The sequence below is a fragment of the Lynx rufus genome, unplaced genomic scaffold, assembly GCF_022079265.1.
Source record: "Lynx rufus isolate CCGP_SWC_20201006 ecotype Redwood Valley unplaced genomic scaffold, mLynRuf1.p SCAF_2, whole genome shotgun sequence".
Taxonomy (NCBI): Eukaryota; Metazoa; Chordata; class Mammalia; order Carnivora; family Felidae; genus Lynx; species Lynx rufus.
Genome location: NW_025814834.1, coordinates 32,407,409 through 32,427,742, shown reverse-complemented (window position 1 = coordinate 32,427,742; position 20,334 = coordinate 32,407,409). Strand labels below are relative to the sequence as shown.

Sequence of the window (20,334 nt, the reverse complement as noted above, 5' to 3'; positions counted from 1 at the left end):
GATACATAAATATTCAGTCCATAACATTAAAGAATCAGTAATGTATTTAAGTACCAACACCTTTTTTAATAGATATCCTATATTATACTGCTCATATTTTCTTATAGCAAAGATTAAAAAAAATCTAATTCATAAAGTGGAATGTTGGTTGCAAGAAATGTGACTATATATAGTTTGTATGAGGAATTTGTGAATGAGTATTGTGTTTTACACAGGGAAAATGCCACGTTTTAACCACTGAATGTTATTAAAAACAACTAAAAAGAAACAATGAAAAAATTATATTGGGTTGGTGATATTGCAGAAGAGAAATCAATAACATATATTCACTAAATGATACTTACCATAAATTTCCAGAAGAATGCAGATGTGGTAGAGCTTTAGCAGAGTATGAATAAAGAGCAGTAGCAAGAAGCTATTTTCAAGTCCTTGTTTTAGGCAGTCTTTAGTGTTTGTTAGAGAATGCTTACTCTAAGAACGAAAAAGCAAGGGAACAACTGAACAGTGGTACGTATATTCTCAGATGACCAAGTAAGCCAGATAGGCCCTTTATACTGATTATTAATACAGGTTATGTTTTTAAACTGTTAATTTGCTACTTTCACTTGGCATAACATCTTGTGACTCTTTTGGTTCAAAAGGAATAACAACAATGATCCAGTTCTTTTAACCCTTCTGAGACTACAGAATTGATAATTATTTGGTAACCATATACTCTTCCATCAAAAAAGCCTCCTTCCTGAGTATCATTAAGTTCACTTTTAAATACTCCTTGCTATTCATGTTTAGAAAATATTTCACTTTTTAAAATGTTTACTTTTGAGAGAGAGAGAGAGAGCCAGAGAACGAGTGGGGGAGGGGCAGAGAGAGGGAGACACAGAATCTGAAGCAGGCTCCAGGTTCTGAGCTGTCAGCACAGAGCCCAATACAGGGCTCAAATCCACAAACTGCAAGACCATGACCTGAGCTAAAATTGGACGCTTAACTGAGTGAGCCGCCCAGGTGCTCAGAAAATATTTCACTCTTAAAATGAATTGTTTAAATCATTTCCCTCACTGCAATGTAAAATATAAGCAGCTAAACCTGAATGGGCTGTCAGATAAATACAACTTCTAAAGGTGGTATTCTTTAATGGTTTTAGTAGTAGTATTGAGGATGTTTGTTTTGTCTGCTTTTCTCAGAGTATTTATAAACCTGTAGAAATAAGATGTAAAATCCTAAGTGATTTTTCAAAACTTTTTTTTTATTTTTTAAAGTCCATTTATTTATTTTGAGAGCGAGAGAGAGAGAGAGAGAGCAAGCAGGGGAGGGGTAGAGAGAGTGGGAGAGAGAGAATCCCAAGCAGGCTCCACACTGTCAGTGCAGAGCCCTAGTGGGGCTGGAACTCAGAAACCATGAGATCATGACCTGAGCAGAAACCAAGAGTTGGATGCTTAACTGACTGAGCCACCCAGGTGCCCCTCAGAACTCTTTGAACTGGATGTTTTAAAACAGTAAGCCTCAAAGATTGTGCTACAAAGGATTTTATAAATAACCAGGAAGGTCATGCTTGGAAAGGCTATATATTTCATCAGCACAGACTCATAATGTAAATTAGGTTTGCTTGCAGAGCCTTTTAGTGTGTGTGTGTGTGTGTGAGTGAGTGTGTGAGTGTTTGCATATTTGGTCCAGTCACTTGGTGAAGACATCTCCTCACATTAACATCATTAGTGTATATTGTGAACATAAAATTACTACATTTAGAGACCTTTCGGTGGTTATAGGGAAAGGGTGTTGTCATATGAGGAATCATCTTAGCTAAGTGTAGTGAAAACAAATGTCGACTTACTCGCTGCCCTTCCCTGTTCACAAGATGCCTAGGACTAGACTGAATATTGCAAATAATTCTTCTCATCAGATTCCTGCTTAAATCTCCTAGAATGGTTGATTTTCTATTCAGCTCTAAGAAAGATAAATCTAGTTTAAAGAAGGATTTTCTGGTTCACAAGAGTTCTGGTCAGATAGTAGGGAGGAGGAAGATGGCGGCGTAGGAGGACGCTGGGCTCACCACGTCCTGCTGATCACTTAGATTCCACCCACACCTGCCTAAAAACCCAGAAAACCACCAGAAGACTAGCAGAACAGAGTCTCCACAGCCAAGCGCAGACGAGAGGCCCACGGAAGAGGGTAGGAAGGGCGGAGAGGCGGTGCATGCTACATGGACTGGCAGGAGGGAGCTGGGGCGGTGGAGGGGCAGCCCACCAGGCAAGGCAGAGCCCTCGAGTCTGGCTTGCAAAAGCAGAGGGGCCAGACTGCGTGAGTTCTGACAGCCAGTGGGACTTAACATCTGGAATGTTATAAGTCAATAGCTCTGCTCTGAGAGCGGGAGGGAGAGAGGAGACTGCAAAGGAGAGGTGTTGAGCCCCGGAAGACAGAGCTCAGCTCGGCGGGGAACAAAGACTCTGGCCAGCGCCCTCTCCCTCTCCCATCCCCCTGCTGAAATCCCAAAGGGAACCAGTTCCTGGCACTGAACTTGCTTGCACTGCGCAAACACCCAAGCTTCTGTGGATCCATCCCTCCAATGGGTCTGCCTCCCTCCTGGTGCTGCAGGGCCCCTCCTGCAGGGGACCACCGAGGGCAAAGCGAGCTAAGCCTGTCCCTCCCGCCTCTGTGCACCTTGTAGATCCACCCCGGCTAATACGCCAGATCCCATCAAAGCAGCACCACACGCCTGGCAGTGTGCAAGTAGCCCAGACAGGGGCCACAGCACTCCACAGTGAGTCCTGCCCCTGGGAGAGGGGAAGATAAGGTACACACCAGTCTGACTGTGGCCCCAGCGGTGGGCTGGGGACAGACATTGGGTCTGACTGCGGCCCCGCCCGCCAACACAAGTTACTCCAGACAGCACAGGGGAAGTGCCCTGCAGTTCCACGCCACCCCAGGAACCATCCAAAATGATGAAACGGAAGAATTCTCCTCAAAAGAAACTCCAGGAAGTAGCGACAGCTAACGAATTGATCAAAAACGATTTAAGCAATATAGCGGACCATGAATTTAGAATAATAGTCATAAAATTAATCGCTGGGCTTGAGAAAAGTATAGAGGACAGCAGAGAATCTATTGCTATGGAGATCAAGGGACTAAGAAATAGTCATGAGGAGCTAAAAAATGCTATAAATGAGGCAAAATGGAGGCAACTACAGCTTGGATTGAAGAGGCAGAGGAGAGAATAGGTGAATTAGAAGATAAAATTATGGAAAAAGAGGAAGCTGAGAAAAAGCTAAAAAAATCCAGGAGTATGAGGGGAGAATTAGAAAACTAAGTGATGCAATCAAATGAAACAATATCCGTATAATAGGAATTCCAGAAGATGAAGAGAGAGAGAAAGAGGCTGAAGGTGTACTTGAACAAATCATAGCTGAGAACTTCCCTGATCTGGGGAAGGAAAAAGGTATTGAAATCCAAGAGGCACAGAGAGCTCCCTTCAGACGTAACTTGAATCGATCTTCTGCACAACATATCATAGTGAAACTGGCAAAATACAAGGATAAAGAGAAATTCTGAAAGCAGCTAGGGATAAACACGCTCTAACATATAAAGGGAGACTGGTAAGACTAGTGGCAGACCTATCTACTGAAACTTGGCAGGCCAGAAAGGAATGGCAGGAAATCTTCAATGTGACGAATAGAAAAAAATATGCAGCCAATAATCCTTTATCCAGCAAGTCTGTCATTCAGAATAGAAGGAGAGATAAAGGTCTTCCCAAACAAAAACTGAAGGAATTCATCACCTTCAAGAAACCAGCCCTACAAGAGATCCTATGGGGGATTCTGTGAGTGAAATGTTGCAAGGACCACAAAGTACCAGAGACATCACTACAAGCATGAAACCTACAGACATTACAATGACTCTAAACCCATATCTTTCAATAATAACACTGAATATAAATGGACCAAATGCTCTAACCAAAAGACATAGGGTATCAGAATGGATAAAAACAAAACAAAACAAAACAAAACAAAACAAGACCCATCTATTTGCTGTCTACAAGAGACTCATTTTAGACCTGAGGACACCTTCAGATTGAAAGTGAGGGGATGGAGAACTATCTATCATGCTACTAGAAGTCAAAAGAAAGCTGGAGTAGCCATACTTATATCAGACAAAGTAGACTTTATTTATTTTTTTTATTTTTTTTATTTTTTAAATTTTTTTTTCAATGTTTATTTATTTTTGCGACAGAGAGAGACAGAGCATGAATGGGGGAGGGGCAGAGAGAGAGGGAGACACAGAATCGGAAACAGGCTCCAGGCTCTGAGCCATCAGCCCAGAGCCCGACGCGGGGCTCGAACTCACGGACCGCGAGATCGTGACCTGGGTGAAGTCGGACGCTTAACCGACTGCGCCACCCAGGCGCCCCCAAAGTAGACTTTAAATTAAAGGTTGTAACAAGAGATGAAGAAGGGCATTATTTAATAATTACAGAGTCTATCTATCAGGAAGAGCTAACAATTATAAATGTCTATGTGCCGAATATGGGAGCCCCCAAATATATAAAACAATCACAAACATAAGCAACCTTATTGATAAGAATGTGGTAATTGCAGGGGACTCTAAATACTCCACTTACATGGATAGATCATTTAGACACAGGATCAATAAAGAAACAAGGGCCCTGAATGATACATTGGACCAGATGGACTTGACAGATATATTTATAACTCTGCATCCCAAAGAAACAGAATATACTTTCTTCTCGAGTGCACATGGAACATTCTCCAAGATAGATCACATACTGGGTCACAAAACAGCCCGTCATAAGTGTAAAAGAATTGAGATCATACCATGCATACTTTCAGACCACAATACTGTGAAACTTGAAATCAACCACAGGAAAAAGTCTGGAAAACCTCCAAAAGCATGGAGGTTAAAGAACACCCTACTAAAGAATGAATGGGTCAACCAGGCAATTAGAGAAGAAATTAAAAAATACATGGAAACAAATGAAAATGAAAATACAACAATCCAAACGCTTTGGGATGCAGCGAAGGCAGTCCTGAGAGGAAAATACATTGCAATCCAGGCCTATCTCAAGAAACAAGAAAAATCCAAAATATAAAATTTAATAGCACACCTAAAGGAAATAGAAGCAGAACAGCAAAGACACCCCAAACCCAGCAGAAGAAGAGAAATAATAAAGATCAGAGCAGAAATAAACAATATAGAATCTAAAAAAAACTGTAGAGCAGATCAATGAAACTAAGAGTTGGTTTTTGGAAAAATAAACAAAATTGATAAACCTCTAGCCAGGCTTCTCAAAAAGAAAAGGGAGAGGACCCAAATAGATAAAATCATGAATGAAAATGGAATTATTACAACCAATCCCTCAGAAATACAAGCATTTACCAGGAAATACTATGAAAAATTATATGCCAACAAACTGGACAACCTGGAGGAAATGGACAAATTCCTAAGCGCCCACACACTTCCAAAACTCAAACAGGAAGAAATAGAAAACTTGAACAGACCCATAACCAGCAAAGAAATTGAATCAGTTATCAAAAATCTCCCAACAAATAGAGTCCAGGACCAGATGGCTTCCCAGGGGAATTCTACCAGACATTTAAAGCAGAGATAATACCTATCCTTCTTAAGCTGTTCCAAAAAATAGAAAGGGAAGGAAAACTTCCAGACTCATTCTATGAAGCCAGTATTACTTTGATTCCTAAACCAGACAGAGACCCAGCAAAAAAAGAGAACTACAGGCCAATATCCCTGATGAATATGAATGCAAAAATTCTCAGTAAGATACTAGCAAGTTGAATTCAACAGCATATAAAAAGAATTATTCACCATGATCAAGTGGGATTCATTCTTGGGCTGCAGGGCTGGTTCAGCATTTGCAAATCAGTCAATGGGATACATCACGTTAATAAAAGAAAAGATAAGAACCATATGATCCTGTCAGTCGATGCAGAAAAAGCATTTGACAAAATTCAGCATCCTTTCTTAATAAAAACCGTCGAGAAAGTCGGGATAGAAGGAACATACTTAAACATCATAAAAGCCATTTATAAAAAGCCCACAGCTAATATCCTCAATGGGGAAAAACTGAGAGCTTTCCCCCTGAGGTCAGGAACACGACAGGGATGTCCACTCTCACCACTAATGTTTAACATAGTGTTGGGAGTGCTAGCATCAGCAATCAGACAACAAAAGGAAATGAAAGGCATCAAAATTGGCAAAGATGAAGTCAAGCTTTCACTTTTTGCAGATGACCTGATATTATACATGGAAAACCCAATAGACTCCACCAAAAGTCTGCTAGAACTGATACATGAATTCAGCAAAGTCGCAGGATACAAAATCAATGTACGTACAGAAATCAGTTGCATTCTTACATACTAATAATGAAGCAACAGAAAGACAAATATAGAAACTGATCCCATTCACAGTTGCACCCAGAAGCATAAAATACCTAGGAATAAATCTAACCAAAGATGTAAAAGATCTGTATGCTGAAAACTATAGAAAGCTTATGAAGGAAATTGAAGAAGATATAAAGAAATGGAAAAACATTCCATGCTCATGGATTTGAAGAAATATTGTTAAAATGTCAATACTACCCAAAGCAATCTACACATTCAATGCAATCCCAATCAACATTGCACCAGCATTCTTCTTGAAGCTAGAATAAGCACTCCTAAAATTCGTGTGGAATCACAAAAGACCCCAAATAGCCAAAGTAATTTTGAAGAAGACCAAAGCAGGAGGCATCACAATCCCAGACTTTAGCCTCTACTACAAAGCTGTAATCATCAAGACAGCATGGTATTGGCACAAAAACAGACACATCGACCAATGGAATAGAATAGAAACCCCAGAACTAGGCCCACAAAAGTATGGCCAACTAATCTTTGACAAAGCAGGAAAGAATATCCAATGGAAAAAAGACAGTCTCTTTAACAAATGGTGCTGGGAGAACTGGACAGCAACATGCAGATGGATGAAACTAGACCACTTTCTTACACCATTCACAAAAATAAACTCGAAATGGATAAAGGACCTGAATGTGAGACAGGAAACCGTCAAAACCCTAGAGGAGAAAGCAGGAGAAAACCTCTCTGACCTAAGCTGCAGCAATTTCTTACTTGACACATCCCCAAAGACAAAGGAATAAAAGCAAAAATGAACTATTGGGACCTCATGAAGATAAAAAGCTTCTGCACAGCAAAGGAAACAAACAAGAAAACTAAAAGGCAACCAACAGAATGGGAAAAGATATTTGTAAATGACATATCGGACAAAGGGCTAGTATTCAAAATCTATGAAGAACTCACCAAACTCCACACCCGAGAAACAATCCAGTGAAGAAATGGGCAGAAGACATGAATAGACACCTGTCTAAAGAAGACATCCAGATGGCCAACAGGCACATGAGAAGATGCTCAACGTCGCTCCTCGTCAGGGAAATACAATTCAAAACCACACTCAGATACCACCTCACTCCAGTTAGAAGGGCTAAAATGAACAAATCAGGAGACTAGAGATGCTGGCGAGGATGTGGAGAAATGGGAACCCTCTTGCACTGTTGGTGGGAATGCAAACTGGTGCAGCCGCTCTGGAAAACAGTGTGGAGGTTCCTCAAAAAGTTAAAAATAGATCTACCCTATGACCCAGCAGTAGCACTGCTAGGAATTTACCTAAGGGATACAGGAGTGCTGATGCATAGGGGCACTTGTACCCCAATGTTTATAGCAGCACTCTCAACAATAGCCAAATGATGGAAAGAGCCTAAATGTCCATCAGCTGATGAATGGACAAAGAAATTGTGGTTTGTATGTACAATGGAATGCTACTTGGCAATGAGAAAGGGTGAAATATAGCCTTTTGTAGCAACGTGGATGGAACTGGAGAGTGTTATGCTAAGTGAAATAAGTCATACAGAGAAAGACAGATACCATATGTTTTCACTCTTATGTGGATCCTGAGAAACTTAACAGAAGACCATGGGGGAGGTGAGGGAAAAAAAAAGGTTAGAGAATGAGGAAGCCAAAACATAAGAGACTCTTAAAAACTAAGAACAAATTGAGGGTTGATGGGGGGGTGGGAGGGTGATGAGTATTGAGTAGGGCACCTGTTGGGATGAGCACTGGGTGTTGTATGGAAACCAATTTGACAATAAATTTCATATTAAAAAAAAAGAGTTCTGGTCAGATGAATTCTTAATTTGGTCCAGAAAGAAACTGCTGTGGTATCTGAATTAATTTAGACCATCACCTAAAAAGTTTTCCCTGGGGTGGGGGGTAGCATTTGGGGTGGCCTTTGTAAACTCCATTTGGAACTGAATTTTTTTTTTTTTAACATGGACGGGCTTTGAAAAAAATCTAACTTGTTTTGCTGTAAAGTAATTCTGTTTTAGAAAGATTTGGCATTGGTGTTTACCTGGGGTGCTGTCAGTGGACTTCTTAAAACCAATATGGTTTCAGATTTTCACTTTCAGAACTAGCAAAAAAATAAATACGCATCTTAAAAAATAATAAACTCTACTTACAAAAGCAGTGTTCGGAGTTAAACACCTAATCATTCTTGTTTAGTACCAGAAGTTCATTTTTTTTTTTTTTCAATTTGGATGAGAAACAATATCTGAAGTGGGAAATTTCCTGCTTTTCTGTTCTAGGAGAGGTTGGGACTGGTGCTAACAGAAGAGGAACATTTCATCTTATTTGATATGAACATATACCTGATTTCTGTTTTTCTAGAAGTGCCAGTTGCTGCCTGCTGTTCTTTCTATCAGCTTTGTCTCTGCTATTTCTATGTTCATTATGTCATCTTCTCCTAAGTTTGGAAACATAGGGTATTGTGACCATATCAAATTGTTCCAAGTCTTTGCAAGTGGGAGACATACAGCTTAAGGGTTTACTATCAAGAAGTATGACTTAAGGGAAAAACCTAATCAACAGGTGTCTTTTATAAAAAGAAAAGGTACCCATTTCTAGGGTTATTCTGCTCTGTCCCTTATATCTAGATATTCTTCAGGATTAATAACTTAGCTCTTGTCTGCATTATATATGTTCCTTAGTTACCCAGAAGTACCAAGTGGCACTTTTTTCACACTAAGTTCTCTCCTTTTGTTTATGCAGCCTTGATTTTTTTTTTTTTTTTTTTTTTGTGCCAGGTCCTGCATTAGGTTCTCTACGTGCATTAGTTTTTTGATTTTTTTAATCTTTGCAATCATTCTGTAAAGTAAACCACTCTCTTTCATTACATTTATGGATTAGGCTCAGAGAAGTTTTTACTTGGTGTTCCAACAACAAGGAAATGGTAAATCAGATATTTGACGTTGAATGACTTTAAAGTCCAGTCTCTTTCCACTAAGCAATCTTTCACCTAAGGTACTTCTCTATTTCATACCCAAACACTTTACTTTTCCAGGTTTGTATGTTCTCCCTGGGCCATTTTACGCTAATCATATAGAAACATGTCCAGTCCTGTGAACTGGTCATGCTGTTTTATACCTCTAAGCCTTTGCCCGTCACTTGGTTTTCAGCTTCCTTTGATTCTCATTCTTGTCTGTGTATTGAACTCCTTTTTCTTCTAGTGCCTGTTCAGAGGTAATTTCTACGTGGCCTTCCTTACCACTACCCCATCCTGTACCCCCACCACCGTCACACTGCACCATCACTACTGCTGCCTCTCGCATAAACATTGTTGGGTTAAGGTTATTATTTTGTTTTATATTCCCAATTACAATGTGATCTCTTTGAGGGTAGTGACTCTTATTCATCTTCTTAGTTGTATTGGTCTTAACTGTAATTTGGAGTTAATAAAGGTGTTCTCTTTTTATAAAAAGATGTATACCATACTTAATACCCCTTCTGAAGGAAACTATAACTGTAGAATTAATCTTGGGCAATTGTTGGGCATGTATCTGGTTTATTTATATACGTTAAACGTTTGTTGAATGCTGACTAGTGCTAGGCGCTGTACCAGTGTTTGAGATAGAAGAAAAGACACCTTGGGTGGAGAGAATGATTTGAATGAGGCCAGTGTTTTTTTTTGTATGAGTTGGGATTATGAAAAATTATAATGACTCAGACCTGTTAGAATGGTTTTGATACTCGTCTCCTAGCAAAGTGCTTACTGCTTACTAGAAAGTCAGTAAATATTTGTTTAGTTAATGAATGAAGAACTACTTACTTTGTTAATGAAGCAATGAAAAGTATAAATTTAGGATGTTGGGATGTGATGTTTTTTTTTCTTGTACTGATGAACATTAAACTTGTAACCTTTAAAATCCTGAAAAACAAATTATTCATGATAATCTGAAGATATTCTTTCTTTGAGAAGACATGTTAGCGATATGACCAGATCAGTTTGCCATTACATGTTAGAGTAGATCTGTATATAATAAATGCTTCCTGTTGCAAGTTTTGAAACATTCTTAAAACTCCCCCTAATACTTTGTATTTTTTGTGTTAATGTATTATCCCTTAAAAGAGGATCTTTAAGATAGCTTATAAAATATTTGTACATAGTGGTTTCCCTCCTTATATGTTTGTTTTATTGTATTATCCTTTCCTTTTAATGTAACTTGCCCTTACCCCTTATCCTCCACACCTTTTTTGTTTTTGCAGTATCTCTTGCTCCTCCTCCTCCCTCCATCCTACAGGTAACTCCTCAGTTACCTTTAATGGGATTTGTGGCCCGAGTCCAAGAAAATAGTAAGTTTATGTCTTCTTTATGCTGTAGATCAGATTATAGGCATAAAATGTCATTTATATATGATTGGCTGAATAGTCATTCATATCGCTAATACTTCAAATATTTGAATATTATGAACAAGTCACTGTGTGAGCAGCTAGTGTGAATGATAAAATAAGATGAAGTTCTCTACTTTCAGGTAACTTAAATCTGGTAGTGAAGATAATACAAAAGTAAAATAAAGCACATATAAGAACAAAAACCATTTCTAACCAAGGAGATGCTCTTTAGTCATCAGATATCACATCTTTTTCTCTGAGTTGCTCAAGCAAGTAGTAGCCTAGTTTTCTGTCACTGGAGTTGTAGGGTGTTATGGCCGGCTTGAGAATCTTCCCCAGTCTTGGGATTCTAGGTGTAAAAATGGCCATGCCATGGTAGGTCTCAGGGAAGCAAAATTATCAGTCTGTCTCCCAGGAGACCTCATAGATTGGCAGTGAATTTACACTGGCCTGTGGTCTCGTGTTGAGCAATGCAGGATCAAATAACTAATATTATTGACACATTCAGTCTTCTCCTAGGGAAGCATTAAGGAAGCTCAGGAGACTGATGTCTACAAAGCAGGAGGCCTATATTAATATTCAGTGAGGAATTGCTGGTAAAGAGACCAATGAACATAGTCTGTATGATAGGTGAATTCTCTTTTTTGTCAGCAGTCTACACAAGGAGCCCACATCACAATTGTAAGGTTGCATGATGGGCATGGAGTCTGAATGAGAGGCATTACATTAATGAAAGTTTTAATGCCATCAGTATGAAGGAGCCCAGTGTATGCATCTCATAACAGGGATGGTCTCACCAGTGGGGTAGAAATACTGGCACTCTGTTGCTTAGGACTCCTACTTCTTTGGAAATGGGCATTGCCAATTCTAGAATGTAAGCTCTTACGAGAGCAGGAATTTTTGGTTGTTCTGTTGGCTGGCCGTTTCCCCAGCACTTAGAGAAGCATCTGACACAGTCCTGGTATTTTTTGTTTTTGTTTTTGTTTTTTTGTGCTTCTATAGCTAACTAAATGCCCCCTTTTTATGAACACATTTCTTTGTTGTATTTTAACTGGCTATAATCCAGTCTTACTTGCCTGAGGGCTCAGTATCTCTTTCAGGTGCCTTTGCACCTCTGTTTGCTAGCTTCTGAAAATAGTCTGTTTAACTTCTGTTTATTGGAAGGTAAACCATGAGCAGCTCCAATGTTTATCATAGTGTGATTGGTTTTTGGAATAGTCTTTTCTTTCTTTCAATAGTAATATACATTTCTCACCTAAAAATGTATAAAAATAAGAAAACTTTGTATATGAGGTGAGCTGTGGCTGATTTTACAGACATAGCAGGACTTCTACATTCAAATGAATGTTGTTTTTTTCAAAACATTCACCTTGGAAAGATACATACCTGTCTTTGGAATTATCTTCATAGTTTTCAGGTATATTATTTTGAAAATACTCTGTGGTTAGCAGATACTTACTTAGTCTGTAATAAGATTGATGTTTGGAAACAGTCTGGAATTATTTGGAACCAGGTATCCTGGGCTAATTAGTGCAGCTATGATTCTATTATTCTTCTTAAAATCCTTCTATGGCACCCCATTACTCTTTGGATAGAATTCAAACTGTTGAAGGCCCTTCCTGCTTAATCCTCTTCAGCTTCCTCATGCCTCTTCCTGCTGAACTTTGGCTAGTTCTTTGAAGAGCTCCTACTTTGTCTTTTTTTTTTTTTTCTCCCCTTTACATCCGACATGAAATATCCACCCTCACTCCATCCTACCCTCTGGCCATTAACTCTTACTTATCCTTCAGATTCAGGAAGCCTTTCCTGACCCACGTAAGAGTTTTGGTCTATTCCTCTGTTTTCCATAATGACTTAAAGCACTTACCACACTTGATTATATAAGTGATAATTTGGTTGTCTATGTCTCTATGACTTAAGCCTACTGCTCTATCCTAGTGCTGAGCATAGTAACTAGCCATAGTAAGCTTTCAGTTCATCTTTGTTGAATGAGTAATGAACCATGACTTCAAAGTTATCAAATTGATCTCTTCCCATAGTGTTTCTTTTAAGATCATAGGCATTGAAGTTCAAATTCTTGCTTTCCACTTATTTAGTATAGTCGTACTTAATCTTGGAAAGCCAGTTTCCACATCCATAAAATGAGGCTTAAAAACACCACCTCCCAAGGTAAAGATTAAATGAAATAAAGTGCTAGCTGAGTAATTAGAACATTTTAAGTAAAAAATGGTAGCTTATGTTACTCTCATTAACTCTGAGACATTATAAGAAAAGGTAAAAAATGAGCAATGGCAGAATCTTTGAGTAATTTTGTAGTGTAATTTCTCAAGGTGATTGTTTTGAAAGACAGTATTCCTTTGGATCTTTGTTTTGTGTAATTGTTTAAAGTCAGTTTCTTTACCTTGTAAATGCAAATAGGTTATGTTGTTTATATTGTTGATTCTTACCCCAACCATATGCAATTTCTCATAAAATATATGCTAAATCACATTTCTATATTTTTTGTTTATTTAAAAAACCCATTAGTACTAAAAGAATTTTTTTTTTTGTTTCTAGAGAGAGAGAGTGTGAGTGAGGGAGAGGGTCAGAGGGACACACAGAGAGAATCTTAAGCATGTTCCATGCTCAGCTTGGAGCTTGATGCAGGGCTCGATCTCACAACCCTGGGATCATGACCTGAGCTGAAATCAACAGTTGGACGTTCAACCAACTGAGCCACCCTGGCGCCCCCCTAAAGAATTACTTTTTTCTTTTTTTTAAACTCTAAGGATTTTTAAAGTTTATTCCTGAGAGAGAGTGTGCAAGTGCAGGAGGGGCAGAGAGAAAGGAGAGAGAATCCCAAGCAGGCTCTGCACCATCAGTGTGGAGCCCAACATGGGGCTTAAATTCATGAACTGTGAGATGACTTGAGTCATAATCAAGAGTAGAACCCTTAACTGACTGAGCTGCTCAGGCACCCCCAAGAATTACTTTTAATGAGGAAAGTTTTGAAGTGCATAAAGCAGATAGGTTGGGAGGTAGAGTGGCAGCAGGTGAAAGAATATTGGAATAGGACAGAATATGATAATGATATTATCATTATCCTGTGGCTAATGATGTGGCTTATCCTCACCAGACATCAGCAGTCTTCTCAAATCCATTTGATTGAATCAGTAGGCTTATATGAAAGATAGAAAATAAACAAGATTGCTTAGAGGATTTCACAGAAACAGTACTAATACCTCATAATAAAAATTAATACATAAAATTGCGTAGCTGATAAATGCAGCTTTACTCAGTTTTTGCTGAGCTGTGCTTATTTATGTACCAAGTATTTTGAAAGCTTTGAGTTCCCAGAGTTTGGAGATAATCTTTTAGATGTTATTATATGCCGATACCTGAGCAGTGGAAGCAGATCTCTACAAGGAGAGATTTTTAAATCACTCTTGGGTATTTAGCTTAAAGAAATTCTGGATCCTATATTAGTCTGAATTGTTAAAATTCTTTCTATATATAAAAAATAGCAAACACAAGCATCTTCATGGGTGAAGTTATCCAGTCTTGTGATTTCCATCCCACTAAATTTGGTAAAATGCTATTAAAAAATTGAGAGGAATGTAGATAACAATATTTGATTATTCACTGGTGCATTCTAATTTATTATAAATTAAATATGGTTATAAATGTCCAAATTAGTAATATTTCTGATAACCACCACTCATTGGATATAATGTAAAGCCAAACTATATTGTATTTCTTTCTTTCTTTGAAAAAGAGGTTGATGTATTAGTATAAATAGGTTCCAGGAGGCTCTACTAATAATTGTTTTAGCTAAACTTTAACACCCATCAGCCCTGACCCAGAGAGAGGAGAAAGTCGTGCTTGGAGATTTGAAACATTATAGTTGGTGGAGAGCCTTCCCTTACTCATTTTTTGAAAGAGCATTATTTTCAAATCTAGATTTATATACCATGTACGTAGAAGCTTGGATAGGAAATATTGAACTTCACATAACATGTAGTTTTGTTATCAGCCTGATACGTTCTTAGTTTCAGATACACCACCTCCACCACCACCTGTGGAAGAACCAGTCTTTGATGAATCCCCCCCTCCACCTCCTCCTCCAGAAGATTATGAAGAGGAAGAAGCAGCTGTGGTCGAGTATAGTGATCCTTATGCTGAAGAAGACCCACCGTGGGCTCCAAGGTCTTACTTGGAAAAGGGTAAGTTTTAGAGGGATATCTAGAGGGATGGGAAGAAACCTCTACATAGAAATGGAATTTACTGGTACTGAAGAGAATCTTACTTTCTACTGATAGGTAAAGTTTTGTTTGTAATAATCTGTGCAACGTTCTTATTAATTTAGTTTACAAGGCTCATGATTTTTGAAAGCCACACTAGTAAAATTCTGTGACTATTTGATTTTATATTGTTTATTTATTGTTCTTACTGAACATGCTTTTTTATGAGTGGTTTCTTCAGTAAGACAAAAATTTTAAAAATAGGGCTTTAGTGGAATGCCTCAGGAAGAGGATAGTTTTTCTAAATTATTCGTTATTCCTACCCCCATGCTTTGAAGCACGCTTTTGTGGTATCTTCTATCAGATATTTTAGTTTAACCATTTCCATATGAAACTTTCTTCCAAACAATAATGATTTCTTAGTTTCTTTGCAAAGTAGTATTTGGCATTTCTTTTAGTAAAAAGTTCCTCTAAACATATTAGGTAATAGTGACATGACACTTCTGGGACACAGACTTCCAAATCTCACCAAGACTTATTAGCTCAGAAAAAATGTGTGCTATCTTGAAATTTTCTGTTAAGGAAATCAAAGCTACTGACTCACTGGTTTTAAAAACTGACCACATTAGAATCACCTGGGGAGCTGACATTAACAAATAATGGACTTCCAATTTGGCCAAGATAAAGCAACAGTAATCAGATTTACCTACCCTCCTAAAACAAGAATGAATCCAGAAAAAAAAAAAAAGACAAAAAATAATGATTTTCAGACATTGGATAATAGGCAGTGGTAGACTATGAGAAGGAACTCAAACAAGGTAAACCTTTGATTGTCCTAGCTTGCTTTACTTGGGGAAGTTTCTGGGTCATAGTGCAAGGAGGTGGAACCCATACAGAACCTGGAGATCTCACTGCATAGACAAGATAGAGATCAGAGTCTTAGGAGGCCACAGAGAAAAAGTAGTTACACAAAGACAGAGGACAGAGCCCCGGAGATCTGCAGAAGGGTCCCCTTAAGATTTTGGGATTGAATATTGATCTGTGCATGTGTGTGAAGAAACTACCCGAGTTTGGAGAAAGAACAACCAAAAGAAGTATGCAAAAAAATCATTCAAAATAACAAGCTTGGGAACAGTTCATGCTCCTGAACCAGCCAGAATAGACCATGTAATACACAAGGCATAGAGAAGAGGCCTCAAAACTCTGTCCTCTCGGTGATGGGTCCAAATTAGCCCTAGACTAAAGGTTGCTGTGGATTGCCCCAATAAATGCTTGAATGCAGACCTTGAAAGCAATCCAACTGACTTCAGGTAACTTAATTGATCTCCAGAACAAAATCCAACATTGTTCAAAAAAGCAAAAAAATCCAGTGCACCAAAAAGTAAGATTCACAGTGTCAGCATCCAATCAAAAATTACAAAATATATAAAAAAAAAAGGGGGGGGGCGGGAAAATGTAAGTTGTAACTAAAAAGTCAGTCAATAGAAACAAACCTAAAATGACTGAGCTAGAGGAATTAACAAAGGATGTTATATAGCTATTACAAAAAATATTACAAACGCTACATATGTCCAAGAAAGTAAAAGAAAACAAAAACATGAGATAGAAGTAGAATATCTTTACAAAAAGAGAGAAACCCATATAGAATTTCTTAGAGATGAAAAATCACAGTATCTGAGGTACTTCAGAAGAAAAAATCAGCAACTTTGATGATATGACAATAGAAACTATCCAAAATGAGACATGGAGAAAAACCAAAAACAGAGCAACAGATATGTGGGACAGTATGAAATAATCTTCATTTGCAGATATGATCTTATGTGTAGAAAATCCCCAAGGCAATCTACAAAAAAAGCTGGTATAACTAAAAGGCAAGCTTATTAGCAAGATTATAGGCTACAAAGTCAATGTGAAAAGTTAATTGGATTTTTATATACTAGCAACACATACTTGGAGATTGAGATTTACAAAACTGTACCTTTTGTAGTAACATCAAAAATATGAAATACTTAAGGATAACTTTAATAAAATATATGTAAGACCTATATAATGAAAACTATAAAACATGAAAAGAAATTAATAAGGGCCTTAAATAAATTGAGAGATACATTATGTTCTTTGATCATTATTGTTTAAAGACTGGCTTTCCCCAAATTGAGCTGCAAATTTAATGCAATTCCAATAAAAATTCCACCAGCCATTCTTATGGAAATTGACAAGGGGATTCTGATAGTTACATAGAAATGCAAGAGATCTAGTAGAATCAAAACTGTTGTTTTTTTTTTTTAAGACTAATGTTGGAAGATTTAAACTAAGGCTATAGTATTCAGGACAGTGTGGTGCTGATGTTAAGTATAGAAATATAAATCAATAGAATATAGATCCACATATATTGTTTGACAAAGGTGCCAAGGTAATTCAGTGGAAAAGGATAGTGTTTTCAACAAATATGCTCTAACAGTTGAATATCCATCACCTGTGGAGCTTACAGTAACAAATAGCAGACTTCCACTGCTGGCCAAGGTAGAGCAACAGTAATCAGATTTGCCCTACCTAAAAGTTAGGAATAAATCCAGGAAAAATTTTATGTATGGTAAAGCAAAGGTACAAAGGTAATGTTCATGTACTTTCTACCCTTACTTTACACAAAAATTCACTTGAAATGTATCATAGACCTAATGTAAAACCTAAACTATACAACTTCTGGAGAAAAATACAGGAGAAAATCTTTGTGTCCTGGGATTAGGAAAAAAAAATGTATAGAGTGTATAAAAACATGAAGCTTAAAAGAAAAAATTGACAGACTGAATTTCATTAAACTTTTCTTCTTCAAAGACACTGTAAAGAAAATGACAAGGCAAGCGTAGATTAGGAAGAATTTTCGTTAAATTACTCAGTAAGGAGGCAGACAACTTGAGAAAAAAAAATTTGAACACACTTCACCAGTTAGGTCCATGAATTGCAAATAAGCACATGAGAAGATGCTTAACATTATTAGTCACTAGGGAAATGCAAATTAAAGCTACAGTGAACCAAACTAAATACCGCTACACACCCTCTACAATGGCTGCAGTTAGAAACACTGGCAATACCAAGTGTTGGAGAAAGTGTGGTGAAACTGTAGCTCTTAAGCACTGCTAGTAAGAGTGCAGCATGTTTCAGCTACTTTGAGAAACAGTTGGCAGTTTATGAAGTTAGACATACACCTGCAAGCTGGTCTTTCAGTTCCTTCCTATTTACTTAAGAGGAGTGAAGATCTATGTTCACACAAAGACTTGAACTCAGATGTTCATAACTGCTTTATTCGTAATAGCTAAAACCTAGAAACAACCCATATATCTTTCAACTAGTGAATGGATAAACTACTTGTGAGATATCCATCCATTCAGTGGAATACTGTTCAGCAATGAAAAGAAACAGACTTACTGATACAAGCAACAACATGGATGGATTTCACACAATTATACTAATGAGAGAATCTAGACACTAAAGACTCATACTTCATGATTCCATTTAAATGAAATCTGGATCAGTAGTTTCCATGGTGAGGAAAATTACATAGGAGCAAAAGGAAACCTTGGGGTGATGGGCATGTTCTATATGATTGTGGTGGTGGTTATATATTTGTCATATATACAAGTGCATATATTTGGCAAAACTTATTTGTTGTATTTTGTGTCTGAATTAAACCTTAATAAAGCTGTTTTTAAGAAAAACAAATGAGCCCAAGGCACTACACTAGGGTGTGGCTTTGGGCATTGACATTTTACAAACTCCCTACCTAATTTTAACACTGTCCTAGTTAAGGGATGACAGTTTTCAGCTCTGAAGAACCAGCTCAGTTATTCCTTGAGAACGGCCAATGAAAGATTTTGCTTTCTAAAAATGTACTCCTCGGTGAACGTGTAAAACTCTGGAGAAATTTTAAGAGAGGAAAATTAGTTGTTTTCAGTCCAAGTAACCCTTTAAAGTTTAAAAGAATATGCCTGAATTGTTCCCAAAGATATTTTTCAAAGTTTGATTTAGCTGATAATTTCAGATCTTTTAAAACATGAAAATCAAGCTCTTTCTTACTCTTTCTGGCAAAACAAAAATAACCAACCATGCTTAGCTTGTGGTTGCTTTTTTTGTTTGAGTGTGCATCAATGTTAAGGCTACTGTCTAATGACTCATTTTGTTGTCTTAGACCTTAGGGCCTGGTTCTCAACCCTGCCAGCATTTTAGAGTCATCTAGGCAGCATTTAATATGTCTGCACCTCCAGACCTATGAAATCAGAATCCATGGGCACAGAACCCAGGCATCAGAATTTTTTAGAGTTCTTCCAGGGTCGAGAACCACTGTCATAGGAGGTGGTTTATCTTAACCCTTGATTACTGCCCTTACCTGCCAAATGGAGATAATGTGTATATGTAAGTATCTTGATCTAACTTGGGTAAAGAACAGATGTTTTCTTTATTTTTTTTTAAGGTTTATTTGTTTTTAGAGAGAGAGAGAGCATGTGCATGTGTGCAAGCAGGGGATGGGCAGAGAGAGGGAGAGAGAATCCCAGGCAGGCTTTCCCCCTCTCAGCACAGAGCTCAAAACGGGGCTCAATCCCACGACCCTCAGGAAATCATGACCTGAGCTGAAATCAAGAGTCAAACTTTGACTGAGGCACCCAGATGCCCTAAGAACAGATATTTTCATGTATTTATTATGTGCCTGACATAATGCAAAACTTATTACATTAGTAAGGCAGTTAATCTCCCCATTTTGCAAACTAGGAAATTGAGGTTCAAAAATTATATAACAGAAAATGTTAGTGTTTCAGAAAAGACAGTATATCATAATAGCTATAAATGATAATAAAAGAAGCTAACATTTATATAGATAATGGTTACTTATAAACATTTTGTATGTGCATTGTTTCATTTAATATGACAATATTACGTTGTTTTGAGGTGTTAGCACTATTGTAATTCCCATTATACATTTGAGTAAAAAGAAGCTTAGGAAAGTTAAGTATGTTCTGTAAATTTGTAAGTGCTAGAGCTGGGATTTGAACTAGGTGGTATAAACCTAGAGCCCCCATTCATTCATTCATTCATTCATTCATTGATTTTAGAGAGAGAGAGTGGGGGAGAAGGGCAGAAGGAAAATCTTAAGCAGGCTCCATGCTGAGCATGACCTCAGCCAAAATCAAAGAGTCAGAAATCAGGAGTGCCTAGGTAGCTTAGTTGGTTGAGCATCTGGCTCTTGATTTTGGCGTAGGTCATGATCTCACAGTTTTGTGAGTTCAAGCCCCACGTCGGGCTCTGCACTGACAGTGTGGAACCTGCTTTGGATTCTCCCTCTCTCTCTGCCCCTCCCCTGCTCACACTTTCTAAATAAA

The 20,334-nt window shown here is 37.8% G+C and overlaps 1 protein-coding gene across 17 annotated transcripts in view; it reads left to right on the top strand.

Annotated features, from left to right (window-relative positions):
- The window catches only part of ABI2 (abl interactor 2), a 122,396-nt gene that overhangs the window by 94,210 nt on the left and 7,852 nt on the right, over positions 1–20,334 (top strand). For 11 of the 17 annotated variants that reach the window (XM_047083354.1, XM_047083361.1, XM_047083353.1 and 8 more), the window contains 2 exons: positions 10,617–10,703; positions 14,771–14,944. In XM_047083354.1, the coding sequence (XP_046939310.1) occupies positions 10,617–10,703; positions 14,771–14,944 (261 nt within the window). The remainder of the gene's footprint in view (positions 1–10,616; positions 10,704–14,770; positions 14,945–20,334) is intronic. The other 6 variants (XM_047083359.1, XM_047083357.1, XM_047083367.1 and 3 more) reach the window with 1 other exon arrangement.